Here is a 22,875-nt window from a genome sequence, read left to right on the forward strand (position 1 = left end):
TGCATACAATTTCCTGGCGCGCTTGACCGAATGCCAAAAGCTGGCCGCGCATTCCCAGCTTAGGCATCGCGGTAAATGGATATAGCCGGTTCTCTCCCAACACAATCACTGAAGCGGAATCAGCGGAGGCCTGGGTAACACCTTTCGGGTCTTCCATTGTTTAATGGGAACTCTCCTGACTTGATTCCAAATATCCTCGTCTAAAACCTTAACCGGTGGGCTTTGCAGACCGCGCAAAATCCTAGCCAGCCATGTGCTAATGTCTTCCCCAGTCACAGTTTCATTGAACATTCTAACAATCACCACTTTCTGTGTGAATTGTCTGAAAGTTTTCTCAACTTCAAACATGGAAGCTGGTCTTTTGCAAGTCCTGAAACCGTTGCCAAAAACTTATTAAGCAGTGGCTTGATGACAACATCGAACCCTTTGTTTCCAGGCAGAGTCACCAAACAATTCAGTTCTAACACATTAAAACCAAGCATTGTTGGACCACACTTTCTTGAAAACTCCAATCTGGACATCTCCATAAGCCTTCCATTTCTTGAAACAAAATTAAAAACGTCTGGCTGTAATGGTGCCTCCTCATGCCATACGAGCAACCGACATGGTGAGCACCACCAGCTAAAAACTAGCCTAAAACAACTAAGACTATAAATACTTAAAACAATAAATAAATAAATTAACTAAAAGCTAGCCTAAAACAAACTAAAAATCACACAAACACAAAAAAACCAGGAGCTAAACTAAACTTACCTGGGCAAGATGTTTGAGTACTCGGAGAAAAACTGGTTTAGCCTGAAAGAAAGAACACAAAGACAAGACAAGCAAAAAAAGGACAAAAGCATAAAAAAACAATACAATTCACAAATAGAAGGTACAAAATATATCTCTCTGGTGAGAAGATCAGCAGACCACGGTAGGATCATATTACTCTCCTGTGATCTGACCATGTCTTAGCCAAAACCCGGCGATACCCCACAACTGCAGGTCGGTGGCCCCTCGCAGCCCCCAGCTCACATGGTTCTGGAGGATGAGATGGCGGACACGCCGCCGCCGCATGCAAAACAAACCTACGGCGACTGGACAGGCGGGTGCAGCTCATGACAGAGCTTCAAAAATACCGTAAACTGGGCGGTTCCTCCGCGAAATCTTTGGTAAAGGCGAAGATTTGTGCAGATGAAGAAAACCAGCGATAGCTGCCACGGGGCCGCGCGGACGAGGAGGCATGAGCAGCGATTCGTGGACATGAGGGTGACTCCAAGGCGTTGCCCAGTGGCAGCAAAGGCGGCAGTTATCAACAGCCCCTTTGGTAAAGTAAGGCGGGGAAAACACAAAGGGCGAAAAGGTGGCGGCGGTTGGCCAACACACCCTGTAGGACTCCTGCTGTGTCTGCTCTGCTAGAGATATCACCGGTCAGTCAGTCGGTCAGTCAGTCAGTCAGTCAGTCAGTCCGTCAGTTTCACTAGGTTGGTTCTTTTCTTACACAGTCAAAGGGATGTGCACCGTTCCGGGTCGCTGCAATACCGGATTCGTCGATATGGGCGGGCAGACAAGCCCTCTTCCGTCTCCTGTTCAAAAATCAGTTAATATATGGTCTCTGGTGAGGGGCGTATCGAATATTAAACAGTAAAATTCAAAGATTTTTTACTTTTTATTACACCCAAAACAAGACATTACAGGAGACAATGCAGTACCAAACCCACCACTGCAGCAGCTGCAAACGCATGCAGACAAATAAAAAGGCCCTGGGCTCCACACGTACCTATCTCTCACCCTCACTCCCCAAATGGCCGCCTGCTGACCCCCACCCCAGCCTCCCCCCATCAACCTGTGGCGACTACTCTCGGCCACTCCCTCCCGGGTCCTTACCCGTACACACCCGCCCTCCTCTGCCACAGGACCTTCCTTTACCTCCTGTCCACCACCATCCAGCACCTCCGTTGGTCTCCGTCCAAGCCTGCCTTCCCATTCCCCGCTTCTTGCGCCCTCCGTCGGTCAGCCTGGGCAGTGCTGCAGGCGCGACCCCTGTACACCTCTGAGCCTCGAACGCAACCACGGGCATGCCTCCCCGTCTCCTCTTCCCCACAACCACGCAGGGCACAGGTCACAGGCCACACCAGTACCGGTACATGCGCTCACGCACCTGGCAGGCGCCCCAAGCCCACACAACCACCAATGTCCACTCCCTGCCGTCCACGTGCCGTGGATGATGTCCACCTCACCTGCCCCGGCGCACATGGCCCCAGGCGGGAGGCCATTTTCCTCCTCCACCAGCCCCTATAGACCCATGGGGTGGTCACCACCACCTCTAGATCAACAACCAGGGCTCCCTCCTGGGAGGCCCGCCACCCGGTATTGGTGTGGCGGCTTCTTTCCCATGCCCCGGGGTCCTGGAAGAGCCAAAAGTGCCTAAGCTCCAGCCCCCAGCCAAAAAGCAGCAAAGCTGGCACCCGGAATGCTCAAGGTCCCAGCACCAACTTCGCATGCAGAGCTAACCAGACCTGGGCTTCAGAGGGCTTTTCGGGAGACCCGTCACCCCTGCCCTCGGCTCTATCATCTTGGCCTCTGGACCATCTCCATTCCCCCCACCCCAGGCGAGGCAGACACCGCCCGGCTTAACACCACCCCTGCCGGCGGCGGAAGAACTATACCGAAGGTAGTTGAGCGGGCATAAGTCGCCTTTATGACAGGCACCTGCCCGGTGAGACAGGGCCCTGCCCTCCCACCTTGCCAGCCTGGTCACCCAAGTCTCGCAGTTCCCTGCCAGTTCAGCGCCTTTGCCGTCCAGTAGCCGGACCCCAGGATCTTCATCCCCCGTGCGAACCGAACCCCCAAAATTCCTCCTTTCCCCACGCTACAATAAAACCACGAGGACTTCCGTAGTTTACACCCGCGGAGCTCCCACGTACCGACTGATATCCCCTCACCACCCCCCCCTTCGCGGTCATCAGTCAACATACGGTCAGGTGGTCGCATGGGGACACCTTAGCAGCGGCTCCCCCCTCCTCCCGGCAGGTGCAGCCCCCACAGGCCGTGGCTCCCGCCTCAGTCGAGCTAGCCAGCGCCTCAACCCAAGCGTGCAGGGTGGGCGACAGGGCAACCCTGCGGAGCCCCCTGCACAGGCGACGAGTGTCGTTGGCCGGACACCTGCTAACGCCCGTATGAGGAGCCTAATCAGTCCCTGAAAGTTCTCCCCGAGACCCCCATCCTCCCAACACTGAGAACAGGAAGGCGTGGCTCACCCTATCAAATGCCTTCTCTGATCTACCCTAGCAATGCCAGGGCAAGCCACGCTCCTCCACCCAGGCAATGGCATCCCGGATCAGAGCGTGGTTGGGGCTGGCCATCCTGCCCCACCCCTTACGTCTGATCCGGGTCCCGCCTAGCTGTCAGGCATAACCCGTGCCCAACCCGTGATAATGACCTTCGCCAGCATCTTATGTCCGGCGTTTAGGAGGGTTATGGGTCTCCAGTTAGCCAGAGACAGCCTGTCCCCTTCTAAAAAGCAGGGACAATTTTCCTCCAACATAGACTGCCATGGAGGCCTTAATGATCCGCTCATTAAAACCTCAAACAGGTCCCCTCCAAGATGTCCCAAAAAGGACTGATAAAATTGAGGGGAGCCTATCACCACCGGAGCTACCCCCCCGAGTTGAGAGCCTTCACCCTCAGCTCTTTCCACGACCAACCCCGGGGCCTCCAAACGCCTTCTCTCTTCTCTGGCACCCCGTCCAGGCACTCCAAACCTGAGCCCTCCGCGCCCCTACCCCTCTCTGCAAAAGATCCCCATAAAACCTCTCCACCTCGGCCAACATACCAGCCGTGGTGGTCACCACCCCTGTCCCCACCTCCGCACTCCTCCAGGAACCCCCTGCTGTTGCCTGCACCTTGCGGAGGGAAAACCACCCGGCGGCCTCTCATCCAGCGTGGCCGCCTCACCTCTGGCCAGCAACATCGGTTGTTTGGCCTGCTGTTTCCCTAGTGCCCCGTGCTGGGCCTTGACCCCTCGAAGGCACTCCAGTCAAAGCCAGTGGTGATTTCTCCGCCTTTTGCTGTAGTGGGTAGATAAAGTCTGCACCCTTCCCGCCTAATCCCGTCTCTGACCTGGGCACCTACCCTTTTCACAAAGCAGGGCGTCCATTTGGCGATCCTCCCACTACACCCCACTCCCCATAAAGAAGCCCCCCAGGTCCTCCCACCCCCCTGTACATCCACCGGACCTGTCACAAAGCCCCCATCCTGCAGGAGCTCCACCGGAAACCTCCAAGGTCCCCTCCCGACACCCCGGCCCCCCCACCGCAAGAGGTCCACCCGATCACAACGCGGATCTGACTGCCACGCCGGTGCAGCGTTAAAAAAAGGAGGCACACACCCACTGCGCAACCAGCAGGTAGTCAACTTGACGCCATGCGCTGGGTGTACCCCACGATAACCTGGCCTACCATCCCCACCGCCTTTAAAGGCATCGGCCAGCCCATACGCTTGCCATCATCCTATTAAGCTCAAGAGCCCCCTCCCGCCCTCCCTCTAGAGAGATATTAAAATCCCACCCTTCCACCCCCTACCAAGATGCAGCAGAGGCTCCAGGGGAAGTCAAGGAAATCCGCCCTGTCCTCCTTCTCGCAGGCCTGTAAACATTTACTAGCCTCATCCCACCCCACCCCACACACAATCCAACACACAACACCCGCCCAGGCAGCACACATACAGAAGACTCCACAGTAAACCCCCCCCTTGAACAGAATACCCACCCCACCCTTAGTCCACACCACCCACCCCCCACAGAATCTCCCCATCCCAGTCTTTTGTAAACACAGAAACATCCCCGTATCCATGATATGACATTCCTGTAAAACATAACATCAAACTTACGAGTGAAACATGGAGGAGGCAAAACCAGGCCTTTCTCTGCAACCCATTCTGCAACCCTCGGCATTCAGAGAACAAACAAGTAAAATCAACATTCTGACATCCCCCATCAACATAATCCCATATGAAGAAAAGTAAAATACAAACACAAACCAAACCCATTTACTGCCTCCCCCCTTCACCTTACTCTAACCTCGTCACATTTGCCCTGCCTGCCGCCCAACACAGGCAGCCCCCAGCCCCCAGTCCAAAACCTCCCCTCCGATCCCTCACCACCCGTGCCTTCCCCCTATCATCCCCTTCCCCCCACCCCAGGCAGCGTCCCTTCCCGGGCTCCCCATGTCCAAGTCTCCTGAGTCCATCTCCAAAATCCTGCCCACCCACCACCAGACCCCCCCTCCTCACCCTGCTTACCTTCACCTCAAGAGGCCAAGTCTGGGAGTCCTCCCACCTGACTACTCCAGACTTCATGCTTGAAAGGTCCACCACCAGCCGGTGGACTCGATGACCTTGAAGGAGCAGGACCAGCTGGAGGACCCAGTTTCTGCTTCCCACTGAGCGTGACCAGCTTCCTGCCCGGCGCCCAAACAGCCACTTCCTCCTCCGTCCCACAGAGACACAGTTTACCCCAGTCCCTGCCATCCGACCTTGAGCCTGAAAGGCGGTCTGCGTTATCCAATGCCATGGCGTCCTCCACCCCTCAGGAGAGGGCAGAGGAGCCTCCACAGCACCCTCCCAAGAGCTCGGCGTCTCTGACCCAGAGCCGGAAAGGCCTCGGCGTCGCCAGCACCATGGCGTCCTCCATCCCCAAGAGACAGAGGGCAGGGGAGTCCCCGCCACCAGCCAGTTGCTCGCCCAGCTTAATCACTGGCTCACCAACAGGGGAAGCACCACCTCCCCAGCCGAAGGCGCATCGCCCTCCCCCTCCCCGACCAGGCCACTCCTCGCCCGCTTCCACCAGGGTGGGCCCCTCCGCTTCCCTCCTCCGCCAGCTTCCAGGCAGTCCCTCACCGTCACCACTGGAGGCGCCTCAGCACCCCGCCATGCCATGCGGCCCCAACGTGCCGCTATCGCTGTTAGCCTCTTGTGTTGTTGTCCCCTGCCACCCGTCCATTCAGCCACCTGCTCCGTCCTCCCTCAGTCACTGCCCGCCATCCACAGAACTCCAGCCGCCCTCCTGCCCTCTCTGCCAGTCTCCATCTCCACGAGCAGCCCCAGCATCTGACCAGCCTCGCTCGGGCAGGCTCCCAAAAAGTACAAACGAGGCACTGCCGCTGATAGAGAACAGGTCTTGGGCACCGACATCACCCAGCACTGCCCCTCACCCAGAGCGCAGCCTGCACCTTCCACCCAATGACGTGAGCTTTGTGGCCCTGTCCTCCACATCCGGCATAGTACTCTGGCTGACCGGGTAGGAGAGGTGTCCCGATCTTGAGGGCCGATGGAATCCACTCCCCGGGGATGCAACACCCCGGGGACCCCAGATTCTCCTCAGCCCGTACAGCAAATCTTCTGTCTCCTGGTCAAATGCCTGTGTTTGTCCATTAATTTAAATCCACCCACGGACTGACTCGCAATAGCGGCTCAAAAAGGCCAGGATCTCCCCCTCCTCCACATAGGGATTGTAAACATGTACAATTAGTGGCACAAACTCCAACAGGTGGGGGCTACCAGTCTAATCCTGCCAAACGGCGTCACCTTCTTTTTGCCTTGTCCCATCTCCGACTCCATGAACACACAGGAACCATGACCATAAAAATGAAATATCAAAAGCCTCCACCTGGAAAATCCTGCAGGCAGTAGATATCCGCCCGATGTGAGCGCCAGCCATTCCTTCAGTATCCGTCCACCACGAGTCCTGCCCAAACCTCTTCTTATCCTTCAAGCCCAGCACGACTCTAATCCCACCCGAACTGTGTTTCGCAGTCGCGTCACTGGGACCGACTCCATCCCGGCCCTCGTAAATCCAACTATGTAAGTACTACACTTGATCTTCCCCAAAAGGCTGAAGTTGGCGATACCTGTTAACTGCATCGGGTCCGCGACCCCTTCTAAGCGGCGCCCAGCTCACACATGGATTCACCGTGGGGGAGGCGGGGCCAGCAAAGACGGCCCGCCGCCCGCCCGCCAATACAAAACACCGGCACGCTTGACTTTTGGACAGGCAGGTGCAGCTCCGTCAAGCAGAGCTTCCAAAAAATAACAGGCTTCGGGCAGTTCCCAATGAAATCTTTAGTAAAGGCTAAAAGATTTGTACTTTAGATAAGAGAAACCCGGCGATGGCTGCTACAGGGCACCGGACTGAGAGCATGAACGGGCCCGGTCGTGGGAGACATGAGGGTGACTCCAAGGCGTTGCCTAGTGGCAACAAGACGGCAGTTATCAACAGCCCCTTTAAATTTAAAAAAAAAAAAAAAAAAAAAAAGAGTAAAAGGGGGGAAACAAAAGGGGCGAAAGGGAGGTATGTTGGCCAACACACCTGGCAAGGACTCTGCTGTGTCTGCTCTGCTAAGGAGGGATATCCAGTCAGTCAGTCAGTCAGTCAGTCAGTCAGTCAGTCAGTTCCACTGGGTTGGTTCTTTTCTTTACACAGTCAAAGGGATGTGCACCCCGTTTCGAGTCGCTGCAATACGAGATTCGAGCATGGGAGCGATCTGAGCAACCCCTCTTCCGTCTCCCTGTTCCAAAAATCAGATTAATATATGGTCCTCGGGTAGAGGGGACATTATCAGATATTAAACTGATAAGAACAAATTTTTATTGAATATAAACAGAGCAAGCAGCCTTGAAAATACAACACACAGGAGATACACACAACACACAAAAGATACAGAAGGAAGTTAATTAAGACTAGACTAGAGGCTGCCACCATAAGCTATAACACATAATCACAAGGGCCCAGGCAAGCAGGCCCGGCCAAACACAGCGAAAAACAACCCACCCACAAACTTTAATCCACCCCAACCCTCACAAAACAAACATCAACCCAGCACAAACACAACCTCCCAATCACTCCTCCACCCCACCACCCGGACCAAATTATTCCATACCCAAAGTCCGTTTCAAGCTGTCCACATCCCATCCAGCAAGCTGGGCAGGGGGGAAGGAACCACCCCCCCAGCAGGCAACACCTCCCGCACAGAGTCCACCGAACTATCCAATCCGTCCGGCTCCACCACCACCTGACCACTCGCAGTACCAGGCCCGGCCTCCGGGGGCAACGAAGGACCGGGGACCAACGCCCCCGTCCGCAGCCGCCTCGCCGGAGTGTCATCCAGACCCCCATCCTCCAGGGGGCGCTTCCCAGCCATCTCCGCCATGCCTGCCATCTCCACTTCCTGCGATTCGGTATGCTCCGCCCAATCTCCAACCGTCTTCCTCTCCACCTCAGCAGCGACTCCTCCCACCGTCTGCCCGGCTGCCATGTGCTTCCCCATCCCTTTGTCTCCCAGTCGGCCATCTTGGCGGCCATGCGGCGCATCCACCAACGTACCTCCAGTCCCCCAGGCCCTTCCAACACAGGCGAACCTGCCACTGGCACCTCTTTGGGGGCCGGGGCAGCAACCTGCAACACAGTACCCCCAGCAACCTGCCCCCCACCACCAAAGACACAGCAATAGACCCACCCGCCACCACTCCAGCATAACTTCTCCTTTTCGGACATGACACAAACAAATGGTCCCCCTTCCCACACAAATTACAAGTCCTTGCAGCCTTACAAACATTTGCTAAATGCCCCACAGTCCCACACCGATAGCACGGCTTAACCTTGCACTCACCCCGCAAATGTCCACGCTGTCCACAAGTCCAGCAAGTGTTAGGCAGTTGAGGCACAAAACACCTGCCGCGGTCTGTCCCCAACGCGAACTCATGAGGCGGAATCTTCCACTCTCCATTCGGCCGCAGATCAAACGTAATCCTCGATACCTCCTCTTCCCCGTCCAAAATCCAAACTCGTCCACGATCTTCTCCCCCTCAGAAATCCGGCTACAATAAATCTCCAAAAACGACCTGATGTCCTTCTCCAGCACGTGCGGGTTGAAGACATGGATCACCACCGTGAACGTCTCCTCACCAAACTCCCCAGCGCACCTCCACAGCACGTTGTTGTCATCCTGGCCCCATTATCTCCTGCCATGCGCCTTAAACTGCCGCGCGCAGAAAGGACAGCTCCAAACGCCACTCATTTCAAAAAAGGCGCCCGAAAGCAGCCTGCAAACACAGGACCTCCTTTCCAGACAGCCCCAGCTCATCCCTCAGGATCTTCTCTGCCACAAAACCACGGGTAATCTCCACACCTAGATCCACCGGAAACTCCAGCCGGAGGGTGCGAGGACACACCCCCAGCGACATCGCCTTCTCCTTGGCAAGCGCAGATTTTTTTTTTATTAGATGAAGTCAAAACTCAAACATTACATAATATCAGTGACATCACCAAAACCCTCCACCAAAATCCCCTGCCGCTTGGGCAACTGTTTATTGCATCATAAAATGGTGACTCTCACCCTACCCCCACACCCAATAGCACATTTTTCCTGTTGCAGCAAATAAAAATCAACACAGACATCACTACAGAAATCACATCATACATCAATATTTTTTTTTTTTTTTTTTTTTCCCTCGTTGCAGTAACAAAAATGACCCCTCGGGCCACCTGTAATCAACACAGACATCACTAAAGAAATCACATCATACATCAATAAGAACGCCCATCCCAAAACCAAAAAAGGAAACCCCATCCCTCACTGCCCCCTGCACCCACCCTCCCCCCCACCATGGAATCCCACAAAACCCTCACCCCATCCCGCCCCAACATAGCCACCTCCACCCTTGCCACCCACCTCAACCTCCCCTCCAACCTGTGGACACTCCTCTCTGCTTCCCTCACCGGGTCCCTCCCCCTGATGCACCCCGCCCTCCTTAGCCACAAGGCCTTCTTTGCCTCTGCCACCACCAGCCACAGCACCCTCTGCTGCTCCGCCCCATACCCCTGCACTCCCACCCCCCTCAACACCAAGTCCTCAGTCAAGCTCACCTGGAGGCATCGCCTCAGGCGCAACCCCACCCAATCCCACACCTTCTGGGCCTCAGGGCACCCCCACAGAGCATGCCTCACCGTCTCCTCTGCACCACAGCCCATAGGGCACAGGGGCGTACGACTCATCCCAAACCGATACGTTCTCTCCCGCACCGGCAGGCGACCCAACGCCCCCAACCACCCAATATCCCTCCCCTGCCCATCTACATACCTGACGTGTATAATGCTCCACTGCACCCGCCTTCTGCACCCCCCCGACCACAATGGGCGGGAGGCACCCTCCTCTCCACCAGCCCCCTATACACCCGTCGGTGGTCGACCACCACCTCACCATCCATCAGCCAGGGCTCTGCCCTTAGGAGGCTCGCCACCCGGTGGTAGTGGGGCGGCTTCTCCCAAGCCCAGGGGGTCCTGGCAGACAGGGCCAACAAGGACCTGAAGTCTAACCCTAACCAAAATCTGGCGAAAAACGCCGCCGGGTGCTCAAAAGCCCCCAGCACCAGCCTTGCATGGAATGCCACTGTCAAGGACAGCAGCTTGAGAGGGCCACTCGGCAGGCCCAGCCCGCCACTACCCTCCGGCTGCAGCATTCTGGCCCGTTTGACCATCTCCATCCCACCTCCCCAAATAAAACGGAAAAGGGTCCTTTCTAACACCACCCCTGCCTTGGCGGAGGGGGGAAGACATATGCCAGGTAGTTTAGGGCTGGCATAAGGTCCATCTTAACCACCAGGCACCTACCCGCGATGGACAAGGCCCTCCCCCTCCACCCGCCAGCCGGGTCGTCAGTCCCCTCAGCCTCTCTCGCCAGTTCAACCCCGCACTCCCAGCCCTATAAAAATTCACCCCCAGAATCCTCATCCCGTCTGGGCAAAAATTAAAACCCCCCAACGGAACCCTCCTCCCTGCCCACGCACCACAAAACATCACCGACGACTTCCCCTCATTCACCTTAGCCCCAGACAGCTCCCCATACTCCCTAAAAATGCCCTTCACCACCCCTACCTCACAGTCAGCCGTTACGAGGACGGTCAGGTCGTCTGCATACGCCGACACCTTCACTCGTTCCCCCCCCCCACCTGGCAGATGAACTCCACTAAGGCGCGGCTCCTGCCTCAAGCGCGCCGCCAGCGCCTCTAACGCCAGCACGTAGAGGAGCGGCGACAACGGGCACCCCTGCCGAACCCCACCCGCCTGCCGCACTGGGCCAGAAAGGTGGCCGTTGACCGCCACCCTGCTGACCGCTCCGTTGTACAGCAGCCTGACCAGCCCCACGAACTGGCCCCCAAAATTCATCTTCTCCATAATGGAGAAGAGGAAAGCGTGGCTCACCCGGTCAAACGCCTTTTCCTGGTCGACCCCCAGCAAAGCTAGGGGCAAGCCACGCTCTCCCGCCCAGGCCATTACGTCCCTAATCAGGACGTGGTTCAGGCTAGCCGTCCGGCCACGCACCCCACATGTCTGGTCAGGGTGCACCACTGACGGCATCACCGCCCCCAACCGCGTCACCACTACCTTGGCCAAGATCTTGTAGTCTGTATTGAGGAGAGTAATTGGCCGCCAGTTCGCCAGGGACAACCTCTCCCCCTTCTTATACAGTAGTGTGACCCTTCCTGTTAACATCGACGCTGTCAATGAACCTAGACGCACTAGCTCCCAAAATACCTCCATCAAATCCCCCTCCAACAAATCCCAGAAAACCTGGTAGAATTCCGAGGGGAGCCCGTCACACCCCGGCGCCACCCCCCTGTTCAGGGAGCGCACCCCCGACCGGAACTCCTCTACTGCCAGCGGGGCCTCCAGCTGCTCCCGCTCCTCACCAGAAAGCGCCCGACTCAGGCACTCCAAAAAGGTGGAATCCCTCGGCACCGCCCTCCCCCTCTCGGAGAAAAGGTCCCCATAATACCTCTCCACCTCCGCCCTCATCTCATCCACCGAAGTCACCACCCCCGACCCCACTTTAAGCCCCTCCATGTACCCCCTACCCTGCCGGTGCCGCACAGACTGAAAAAACCACCTGGAGGGCTTCTCATCCAGAGAGGCCCTACAGACACCTGCCAATAGCTTGCGGTGCCTGGCCTGTGCCTCAAAGTGCCCCCTCAGCTGCGCCTTGACACCCTCATACGCACCCCAGTCCAAACCAGAACCCCGCACATAGTCACCCCACATGCGCTGAAGCTGTTCCGACAAGGCCTGCGCCTCCTCACGCCTGGCCCGCGCCAAGCCCCTCTGCCAACCCTTCCCCAGAGCCATCACCCTCAATTTAACATCTTCCCACCAGGATCCCCAGTCATCATAAAGACTCCTCAAATTCCTCCACCCCCTATAGACACTCCGGAACCTAGCACAAAAAGCCTCATCCTGCAGAAACTCCACCGGTAGCCGCCAGGGCCCCCTCCCCAACTTCTGTCCCCCCCCCTGCAGGCCCACCCGAATGGCCGTGTGGTCAGACTGCCACATCGGCCAGTTCTCAAAGGTCACACACCCCAACCACCGACTCACCAGAAAATAGTCTATCCTGGAAGCCATTCCCCGCGAATTACACCAAGTATACCCCGGCCCCCCACCCCCCGCCACCTTAAAAGCATCCACCAAAGAGAACCCACTGATCAGCCCGAGGAGCTCACGGCTCCCCTCCCCACTCCTCCCCCTATCCACCGACACATTAAAATCCCCACCCAACACAATGCCCCTGCTCGTGTGTAAGAGTGGCTCCAGGGCAGCAAAAAAATCCGCCTTCTCCTCCCGCCGTGAAGGACCATAAACATTAATAAGCCTCAAGCCCACCCCTGCCCATACACAATCAACACACAGAATTCTCCCAGGCAAAACACATAGACTGGACTCAACAGTGAAATGTCCCCCTTTAAACAAGATCCCCACCCCATCCACATTGACCCTCCCCACCCCCCAAACAGAGTCCCCCACATCCCAATCCCTAGAGAACACAGTAACATCCCCCACATCCCGCAAATGGCATTCCTGCAGAAACATAAAATCAAAACGTTCAGCCTTAAGGGCCTCAAAGCAAGCTTTTCTGTGCAAAGCATTTTGTAACCCCTGCACATTCAATGAGCATCCCACCAATACATCGTGCAAACCCACCATTATAACCTGTAATGAAAAACCCAGACACTCGGTCACCGTCCACCAAGCTTAACCAACCTCTGAGGCTTCCCATCCTTCTCCCGCCCCTTCCCCACTCCCCAGTCCAGACACAGCGTCCCCCTCTCTAGCCCCGGCTCGGAGCTGCTGACCCAGTCCCTCCGCCGACGTCTTCTCGCCCGCCATCGCTGCACCAGCACCAGTCCTCGGCTCTGGCTGCCCGTCCTGACCATACGAGGGGCTTACAGTGTCTTGCCCCACCATGGTCCCAGTGGAGGCGTCACTCTCCTCCCCAGACGTCGTCTCGTCCACAAACAACTGACCCTCATACCCCGGTGAGTTAACCCCCAGCATGGGTTCACTGTCGCTCTCCTCGGCCGCCTCCTCTGCGGTCCCCGGACCCTCCTGCGCCCTGGTCTTCTTTCCAGCCATGGCTTCCTCGCCTGCCCCCTGACCCAAGTCGCTCGGCCTCTTCATCCCCGACTTCCTCTCCTCCAGTTCAGTCTCCTCCGCCCAGGAATGCCCAGTGGGCTCTCCCGACTGGGGTGTCGCCAGGTCCTGAGTAGTTGGTGCACACGCCAGCTCCAGTTCAGACCCCGCCTCCGGGAAACTCTGCAGCAGATCCGTCTCCCCTCCATCCGCGGTACCGTCAGTCGCCTGCACAGCCGGGGGGGCGCCCACACCTTCCACGTCAATGAGGAGCTCTGATTGTCTCACAGGTGCCCCCAATCCTCCGCCAGCACCATGCTTCACTGCATCAGCAAAGGAAAGCCGGCCACGCTTTGGACACATACGAAAGAGATGATCCGAAGCCCCACAAGTGCTGCACCTACGTGGGGCCGGGCATGTAGCTGGAGTATGCCCAGGCCCCCCGCAGTTCCGACACAGCAACCCAACACAGTCAGCCTTTGTGTGGCCTATGGCCGAGCAACGATGGCACGTCACAAGCTGGCCTGGAAAAAACAGGTAGCCCCGGTCGGGCCCAATAACAAAGGAACTCGGCGGGTGCACTCTGCTACCATCAGCATTCTTCTTAAAAGTCACAAAAAATCGCCTCTTACCGTTCCAAATCTTCCTCACATTCAGCACTTTCGGCCCCACCACCACTTTTGTACAGAAACGCTCCAAAAACAACTTAATATCCAGTTCATGCACCCAGGGATTGAACATGTGCACAGTAACAGGCACCTTCTCCTCGTCAAACAAAGGAAAAAGCTGAAGGCCTACCAGGCTCGGATGGCTCCTCCTCTCCATGAACTCCTCGAGAAACCTGGCACTTCTCCGCCCCTCATGAAAAGAGATGTCAAAAAATCCAGCGTTGGAGTTGTCCTGCAGGCAGAAGACGTCCCCTCCTGTCACTTGGAACAAGTTCCTCAAGATGTCATCACACACGTAGACCACGTTCACCCTCCTCCTTGCCTCCACCGTGTTCTCCACAATCAAACGGACAGTATTCCTCAGCCGCATCCCGGGGGCCGGCCCAATAGCATCTGGTAAGAACAGATTTTTTCCTTTGGAAAACTTTTATTGTCACCAACTCATGTTTTTGCATTACATTTTGATTTGTTTTGTTACATTTCATGGCTTTTCTTTGTGGTACATTTTCACTTTTCTTTCATCATTTCATCACATTTTCATCACATGGTTTTCATTCTTTTCACATTTTGCATTTTCATTTCACATTTTCATCATTTTTCACAGCACATTTTTTACAAAAATAAAATCATTTGTCTATAAAAGCCATTTTTGTTTTAAAACTGTGTCTGTGTGTGCAAAGTCCATGTGTGTGTTTAAAAGTTCATGTTTGTGTACAAGGATGTTAAAAGTCCACGCTTTTAAAAGAGTTCCAAATGTAATAAAATGCAATAAGAGTCAATTAAAGGTCTCCGTTGTGCTGGACGGGTGAGCCACTAACAAGAGGCTCCATCCCGCTCTCCAGAAGCGAGGCAGCGCGGATGCGCCCAGTGGAGGTCCTCCCTCCGCCCGCTGCTCGGGCCCCGTGATGGTAGTGGTGGGGGTGCGTCGGGTGGGAGCCAGCAGCCGTGGGGGCGGGAACCTTCTGCTTGAGACCCGGCCCCCTCCTCCGAATGGCGGCGTCGCGGCCTCCTCCTGCACAGATGTCGCCAGCCGTGAACGCTGGCAGGGGCACCGGCCACGCCGCTTCCCCACCAGCAGGTTGCGGGAGGTCCACAGTGCGGCTTTGGTGCTGTTTAGGGTGAGCCAGAGCGCGGCGAAGTCGGCGGCTGGGATGGTGGTGGCGCCCTGGCCCACCCCGCTGACCACAAGTTGGTAGCTTGGGGGGACCTCCCCTGCTGGCAGGCTCGGCATTGCAGGGGGCGGTATCGCCCACAGGTCCCTCGCCACGCCGCGACTCCCAGAGCAGGTGCCGCGACGGTCTCAGGTTGGCCGCGATCCTGGCCGCGGGCAGGTGTTGGTTCTGGCCATGCCCCGGGAGTGCATCACGGCTCTGACCGGGAGGACCTCATGGAGCGCCATCCACGCCAGATCCTTCAGCTTGTTCTGGAGGGCGGGGTGGGCAGCGTTCCTCCAAGCCTGTTGGGCCTCACTGAGTGTGAGGCCGGGAACGGGGCTCACTGCTTCCCGGTCCTGCACAAGGGAGACAAGAGATTTTGCAGTGGTTAAAATGGTGACATCCTGCCCCTCTAAGTCAAATCTCATTAAAAACTTTTTGATAAAAACATATTGAGGGGGCAGGTTAAAAGCAACTGGACGTTTAAGATCAGTATTTAAAATTTTCAGTTTTCTCAGGTACGACCCCATCCAGAACCGGGCCAGGGCTGCTGTCTTGCTGTCTCCGGATGGGGCCGTCGCGTATCTGATGTGGAGGGCGGTGAAATGGGCTCCTAAAAACAGGTGGGGGTCTGGGAGGCCCTTTCCTCCGTTCTCAGGTCTTTTCTTCAGGACCTCCCTCCTTAGTCTTTCCCACTTGGACCCCCACATGAAATAAAACACCGCTCTCTCCACACCTAAAAGAAAGCTCCTGGGGGGGCTAAAAACAGAACACAGTAATAAAAACAAAGGTAAGATAACTGCTTTAAAAATTAAAACCTTACCTTCAAACGTCAACTGTCTTAGTCCCCAGAACCCCAGTCGTTGCCTCACTTTCCCTAAAGCGTCAGTCCAGTTGCCCGCCCACCACCCTCATTGTCAAATTTAATACCTAAAATCCTTATGTCTGTTTGTTTAAAATCTACTGCCAGATCTGGTCTTACGTCACCCCACGGCCCAAAGAGCTGGGCCTCGGACTTGCCCCTGTTGAGCTTGGCGCCCGAGGCCCTTCCGTACCAGTCAGTCAAGTCGAGTGCTCTTTGGGCCGATAAAAAGTCATTTAATAAAAGGGTCACGTCGTCCATGTAAAGTGCGCAAGTCGCAGTCAGTCCACCTGGCAAGTCCAGTCCTTTGATCCATTTGTCCTTTCTCAATATCTGTGCCAGCGGCTCGATGCACGCAACGAACAGGAGTGGGGATAACGGACACCCCTGGCGGACGCCAGAGCTTAACATTTATCGCATTGGTCAGGTGCCCATTTACTCCGAATTTTGCTGTTGATGTCTTTATACAGCAATCCCACCCACTTAAAAAAAACCTCCCTGAAAAACCCATTTTTTGCAGTACCTTTAAAAGGTACTGGTGTGCGAGACCCGATCAAAAGCTTTCTCAAAATCTAAATTTAGCACTAAAAGCCTAATATTTCTGTCTCGCGAAAACAGATGGCGCCTCGGACCAGCACTAGGCTGTCCGTGATCCTCCTTCCAGGGACGGCACAGACTTGATCCGGGTGGATCACGTCCTCTAAAACAGTCGACATGCGTAAAGCTAAAAGTCTGCTAAAAAGTTTACAATCACAGTTTAAAAGCGTTATGGGTCTCCAGTTTTTAAGGTCAGTCCTGTCGCCTTTTTTATATAGTAAAGAAACTATCCCTGATCTAAAGCTGTCTGGAAGTCTGTCAAGTTCGTCAAATTCTTTAAAAACAGTCAGCATGTCGTTGGCTAAAATGTCATAAAAGGTAACATAAAATTCCACGGGAGCCCATCCTCTCCCGGCATTTTTTCTGTTTTAAAACCTTTAAGACATTTTTAAAAGCTCAACCAATGTAAAATCCTCTGTTAAAACTTGTTGACTGTTAAGAGTTTTATTTAAAAACTCTAAAACTTCCTCCATCACCTCCTCATGCACCTCTTTCTCGAGTATAGATCTTGATAAAACAGCTGTATCATTTCTAAAATCCCCTCTGTGCAATTTTCTTCCCTCCCATCATTTTTTTAGCTTCATTATCCCACCCCCTCTTGATATTATTTTCTTAAAAAAGTATCTGGTGCATTTTTCTCCTTCTTCTGTTTCTCTTTCTTTACTTCTTAAAATAGTTCCTTTACTTTTGAATTCGGCTAAAACTGACATTTCTTTTTTGACTTCTTTAATTTCTTCATTAAAATCAAAACCCATGTTTAAAAAGTTAAAATACCTCTGTAGTCTCTTTTGCAGCCCCAACATGCACCTCCTCTCTCTCTCTCTTTATCTCTACCTTTATTCTTAAAAAAAGTCTTGGTCTTACCCTTCACCATCTCCCACCATTGTGCACGTGTATCGTAAAAGTCTTGGAGGGTCTTCCAGAGGCTGAACTGCTCCCTGTATTCTCTAACTATCTCCTCATCCTGTAACAGGGAACAGTTCAGCCTCCACAGCCCTCCACCTACCGTCACACCTGTGGGGAGTGAAAGGGTGCAGGAGAGCATGCAGTGATCGGAAAAGAACATAGGGGACAATGTAGCATCCGTGGGCGGGCAGTCTCTTGTTAAAACATAGTCGATACGGGAGGCTCGGGCGCCGTCACCACTGTGCCAGGTGAAGCCCTCCTCCCGTGGATGCACTTTTCTGTAGCAGTCGACTAAATTAAAATCCCTAACTATATTCTTTAAAAGTACGGATGTCTTATCTAACTTAAAATCTTCCCCTACATTCTTTCTATCCTGTCTGCTTAAAATACAATTAAAATCCCCTCCGACAACTAGGGGAGCCCTCCCTAGCATGTGGGGCTGCAACTCTTCTAAAAAGTCATGTCGGTCGTGTTTATCATTAAAACCATACACATTAAGAACATTAAAATCCCTGTCTAAAACAGTCAAGTGGGTTAAAAGGGCCCGTCCGGGTCTCACCACTGTGCTGCCCTTCACCAAGATGTGTGGATTCTTGATCAAGATGGCGACCCCGTCAGCTCTGTTAAAATTGGACCCGCTCCACACGGAGGGTCCCGGGGTCCACATCTGTTCCCACTTGCTGTAATTGTTTAAAAAAGGCAAGGAGCACTCTTGCAGCAGAAATATATCTGCATTCAGAGTGCTCAACAGGGATAAAATGCTCTGAGCTCTCACTAGAGTCTTCACACTTCTTACATTGATTGTTGAGATTGTGAGACTCATGAGCAGTATGGTAAAAAAGAACACGACAGAGTTAAAACACTACAGAGGCATGTTTTTAAAACAAGTGGAGATCAACCGGGGTTGATCTCCTGTGACACCTGCTCCTCCTTTATGACCATTGAATTTGGTCCAGAAGGGTCACTGGTGTCTCCAGCGTCGGGCTCGGCAGAGAAAACCTCTTGCGTTGCCCTTGGCGTGGATGCTCTGAGCGCCATGCGCATAAAAGACACTTCACGTCCACCGGGCCACAGTCGATTCAGATCTTCCGAAGAGGAACTATCTGAAGACAGTATCACCCGGTTTTTCTTCTCTGTCATTTCTGACAGAGGAGATTCTAAAGGTCTTTTATGCTGCGCGTTGGGGAGTGAAGCAGGTGCTTCAGCCCCCTCAGAGGCCACACTCACCTCCTCAGCGGTTTCGGGAGGCGGGGCTTCCTTCTCTCCTTCAGGCTCCTCCTCCGCCTGCTCCATCTCCTTTTCCAGCTGGGAGGGTGTGGCCTCCAATCCGTGCTCTGACTCTGCCTGGGTGTTAGCTTTGCTCGTAGCCGCCCGGCTAGTCCCTGAAGCTGTGTGGAGGTTTCCCTCCAAAACTTCAGGGACCACCCCTTCCTCCATTTCGTCCTTCTCTTCCTGTTCTTGTTCTGGGCCATGCGGCCGGGCGGCCATTGCGGCCATTTTGTTAGCCTTTAGCTTGTTGGCAAAAGAGCTAGGGCAATCTCTGTAGAGATGGGATGAAACTCCACAGAGATTACACTTTCTGCCATTTGTGCAATCTTCAAAAAGATGCCCAATTTCTCTACACTTCCTGCATACAATTTCCTGGCACGCTTCGGCAAGATGCCCAAGCTGGCCGCATTTGCGACACAGCTTAGGCATCCCTTGGTAGTGGATGTAGCCCCGGTTCTCTCCCAACACAATCATAGACGGAATCTGACGGAGGCCTAGGTAACTGCTCGGGTCTTCCCATTGTTTAATGGGAACTCTCCACGAGCAGTTCCAAATGCCATCCTCGTCTAAAACCTTAACTGGTGGGCTACGAACCGCGCAAAATCTAGCCAGCCATGTGCTAATGTCTTCCCCAGTCACAGTTTCATTGAACATTCTAACAATCACCACTTTCTGTGAATTGTCCGAAAGTTTCTCAACTTCAAACATGGAGAGCTGGTCTTTACAAGTCACAAACCGTTGCCAAAAACTATTAAGCAGTGAAGCCGAGCGAAAGCTAACATCGAACCCTTTGTTCCCAGGCAGAGTCACCAAACAATTCAGTTCACTAGCATTAAAACCAAGCATTTGTTGGACACACTTTCTTGAAAAGTCCAATCTGGACATTTCCATTAGCCTTCCATTTTTTGTAATAAAATTAAAACGTACGCTGTGGTGCCTCCTCATGCCAGCACGAGCAGCCGACATGGTGGAGGCACCACCAGCCTAAACCTAAACTAAAACCACTAAAACTATAAATACTTAAGACAATAAATTAACTAAAAAGGCTAAAAGGCTAGGCTAAAACAAGCTAAAAACCACACAAAACACAAAAAAAAAGGAGCTAAACAGCTTACCTGGGCCTGATGTTTAAAAGGAACTCCAAAGGAAAAGGCAGCTGCTTAGACCTGTAAAAAAGACAAAAAACACAAAACAGTACAAAAACAAAACGAAAAAAAGGACAGTTTTTTTAGACAGAAAAAACACACAAACCAATATAACTCCCGGATGAGAGTGTCCAAACCACCACAAGGTAAGGATCCTTCCTCTCACCATGAGTCGACCGCTGTCTTAGCCAAAAGGCCGAAGCGATACCCCACAACTGCATCGGGTCCGGGCGCCCCTCTAGCGAGGGCCCCGCGCCACATCAGAGGGGAGGCGGGGCCAGCAAAAGCGGACCGCCCGCCCCCATAAAACAAAACACCACGACGCTTGACTTTGGACAGGCAGGTGCAGCTCGCCCGAAGCAGAGCTTCCAAAAATACCGTAAACTCGGGGCAGTTCCCCTCCACGGAAATCTTTAGTAAAAGGCGAAAGATTTGTGCGAGATGAAGAGAAACCGGCGATGGCTGCCACAGGGCACGCCCGGACGGAGGTCATGAACGGGCCCGGTCGTGGGACATGAGGGTGACTCAAGGCGTGGCTTGTTGCCCCAGTGGCAACAACACGGCAGTCACAATCAAGTGTCATCCCTATTTAAATTTAAAAAAAAAAAAAAAAAAAAAAGAGCAGGAAAAAAAAACAAAAAAAAGGGAGGTGGCACGGTTGGGCAAAAGACCTGGCAAGGACTCCTGCTGCTCTGCTGGCTGTCAATCAAGGAGGGTTCCAAAGTCCCAGAGGTTGGTTCCTGCTGGCTGGCTGGTCAGTCAGTCAGTCAGGCTGTCTGGCAGTCAGTCTGTCAGTCAGTCAGTTCCACTGGGTTGGTTCTTTTCTTACACAGTCAAAGGGATGTGCACCGTTCCCGGAGTCGCTGCAATACCGGGTCGATGCGTGGAGCGGACGGAGCAAGCCCCTCTTCCGTCTCCCTGTTCCAAAAATCAGATTAATATATGGTCCTCGGGTAGAGGACGTATCAGATATTAAACTGATAAGAACAGATTTTTTTTTGGAAAACTTTTATTGTCACCAACTCATGTTTTTGCATTACATTTTGATTTGTTTTGTTACATTTCATGGATTTTCTTTGTGGTACATTTTCACTTTTCTTTCATCATTTCATCACATTTTCATCACATGGTTTTCATTCTTTTCACATTTTGCATTTTCATTTCACATTTTCATCATTTTTCACAGCACATTTTTTACAAAAATAAAATCATTTGTCTATAAAAGCCATTTTTGTTTTAAAACTGTGTCTGTGTGTGCAAAGTCCATGTGTGTGTTTAAAAGTTCATGTTTGTGTAAAAGGATGTTAAAAGTCCACGCTTTTAAAAGAGTTCCAAATGTAATAAAATGCAATAAGAGTCAATTAAAAGGTCTCCGTTGTGCCGGACCGGGGTGAGCCACTAACAAGAGGCTCCACCCCGCTCTCCAGAAGAGCGAGGCAAGCGCGGATGCGCCCAGTGGAGGTCCTCCCCTCCGCCCGCTGCTCCGTCCCGTGATGGTAGTGGTGGGGGTGCGTCGGCGGGAGCCAGCAGCCGTGGGGGGCGGGAACCTTCTGCTTGAGACCCCGGCCCCCTCCTCCGAATGGCGACGCGCGGCGCCTCCTGCCGCGTAGATGTCGCCAGCCGCCGTAACGCTGGCAGGGGCACCGTCACGCGCTTCCCCACCAGCAGGTTGCGGGAGGTCCACAGTGCGGCTTTAAAGCTGTTTAGGGTGAGCCAGAGCGCGGTGAAGTCGGCGGCTGGGATGGTGGTGGCGCCCTGGCCCACCCCGCTGACCACAAGTTGGTAGCTTGGGGGGACCTCCCCTGCTGGCAGGCTCGGGCATTGCAGGGGGCCGGTATCGGCCCACAGGTCCCTCGCCACGCCGCACTCCCAGAGCAGGTGCCGCACGGTCTCAGGTTGGCCGCATCCTGGACGTGGGCAGGTGTTGATTTTCCCCATGCCCCGGGAGTGCATCACGGCTCTGACCGGGAGGACCTCATGGAGCGCCATCCACGCCAGATCCTTCAGCTTGTTCTGGAGGGCGGGGTGGGCAGCGTTCCTCCAAGCCTGCTTGGCCTCACTGAGTGTGAGGCCGGGAACGGGGCTCACTGCTTCCCGGTCCTGCACAAGAGAGACAAGAGATTTTGCAGTGGTTAAAATGGTGACATCCTGCCCCTCTAAGTCAAATTTCATTAAAAACTTTTTGATAAAAACATATTGTGGGGGCAGGTTAAAAGCAACTGGACGTTTAAGATCGGTATTTAAAATTTTCAGTTTTCTCAAATACGACCCCATCCAGAACCGGGCCAGGGCTGCTGTCTTGCTGTCTCCGGATGGGGCCGTCGCGTATCTGATGTGGAGGGCGGTGAAATGGGCTCCTAAAAACAGGTGGGGGTCTGGGAGGCCCTTTCCTCCGTTCTCAGGTCTTTTCTTCAGGACCTCCCTCCTTAGTCTTTCCCACTTGGACCCCCACATGAAATAAAACACCGCTCTCTCCACACCTAAAAAAGAAAGCTCCTGGGGGGGGCTAAAAACAGAACACAGTAATAAAAACAAAGGTAAGATAACTGCTTTAAAAATTAAAACCTTACCTTCAAACGTCAACTGTCTTAGTCCCCAGAACCCCAGTCGTTGTCTCACTTTCCCTAACGCGTCAGTCCAGTTGCCCCGTCCACCACCCTCATTGTCAAATTTAATACCTAAAATCCTTATGTCTGTTTGTTTAAAATCTACTGCCAGATCTGGTCTTACGTCACCCCACGGCCCAAAGAGCTGGGCCTCGGACTTGCCCCTGTTGAGCTTGGCGCCCGAGGCCCTTCCGTACCAGTCAGTCAAGTCGAGTGCTCTTTGGGCC

At 53.9% G+C, this 22,875-nt stretch overlaps 2 protein-coding genes, 2 non-coding genes and 1 pseudogene across 4 annotated transcripts; 1 reads left to right on the forward strand and 4 right to left on the reverse strand.

Moving 5' to 3' along the window:
* The first annotated feature begins 1,176 nt into the window (after window positions 1-1,176).
* LOC125303802 (extensin-like) lies at window positions 1,177-6,284 on the forward strand. The gene is made up of 7 exons (XM_048257763.1): window positions 1,177-1,309; window positions 1,814-2,125; window positions 3,016-3,159; window positions 3,865-4,012; window positions 4,179-4,305; window positions 5,098-5,302; window positions 5,350-6,284. Exons 1-7 carry the CDS (start codon window positions 1,177-1,179, stop codon window positions 6,282-6,284), a joined length of 2,004 nt encoding a protein of 667 aa, XP_048113720.1.
* Window positions 6,285-7,467: 1,183 nt separating this feature from the next.
* On the reverse strand, window positions 7,468-7,649 carry LOC125309064. Its single transcript, XR_007196066.1, has one exon. It is a non-coding gene; the product is annotated as a U2 spliceosomal RNA (small nuclear RNA).
* Window positions 7,650-15,409: 7,760 nt separating this feature from the next.
* Window positions 15,410-20,303, reverse strand: LOC125303887. The gene is made up of 3 exons (XM_048257876.1): window positions 20,209-20,303; window positions 20,013-20,063; window positions 15,410-16,022 (listed from the first exon to the last, which is right to left on the reverse strand). Exons 1-3 carry the CDS (start codon window positions 20,301-20,303, stop codon window positions 15,410-15,412), a joined length of 759 nt encoding a protein of 252 aa, XP_048113833.1.
* Window positions 20,304-20,389: 86 nt separating this feature from the next.
* On the reverse strand, window positions 20,390-20,503 carry LOC125308524. Its single transcript, XR_007195903.1, has one exon. It is a non-coding gene; the product is annotated as a U5 spliceosomal RNA (small nuclear RNA).
* Window positions 20,504-20,880: 377 nt separating this feature from the next.
* LOC125308885 lies at window positions 20,881-21,052 on the reverse strand (annotated as a pseudogene).
* Between the last annotated feature and the right edge of the window lie 1,823 nt (window positions 21,053-22,875).

The sequence above is a fragment of the Alosa alosa genome, chromosome 1 (genome assembly GCF_017589495.1).
Source record: "Alosa alosa isolate M-15738 ecotype Scorff River chromosome 1, AALO_Geno_1.1, whole genome shotgun sequence".
In the NCBI taxonomy this organism is placed as follows: Eukaryota; Metazoa; Chordata; class Actinopteri; order Clupeiformes; family Clupeidae; genus Alosa; species Alosa alosa.

Coding starts and splice junctions, on each gene's coding strand:
- LOC125303887 (XM_048257876.1), bottom strand. CDS start 20,303: ATGTGGCGCGGGGCCCTCGCTAGAGGGGCGCCCGGACCCGATGCAGTT. Junction 20,064..20,208: donor AAGACAGCGGTCGACTCATG/GTGAGAGGAAGG, acceptor TCTTTTTTACAG/GTCTAAGCAGCTGCCTTTTC. Junction 16,023..20,012: donor CTTTTAAACATCAGGCCCAG/GTAAGCTGTTTA, acceptor TTCTGTTTTTAG/CCCCCCCAGGAGCTTTCTTT.
- LOC125303802 (XM_048257763.1), top strand. CDS start 1,177: ATGAAGAAAACCAGCGATAGCTGCCACGGGGCCGCGCGGACGAGGAGG. Junction 4,013..4,178: donor TGGGCCTTGACCCCTCGAAG/GCACTCCAGTCA, acceptor CTCCCCATAAAG/AAGCCCCCCAGGTCCTCCCA. Junction 5,303..5,349: donor CCTTCACCTCAAGAGGCCAA/GTCTGGGAGTCC, acceptor CATGCTTGAAAG/GTCCACCACCAGCCGGTGGA.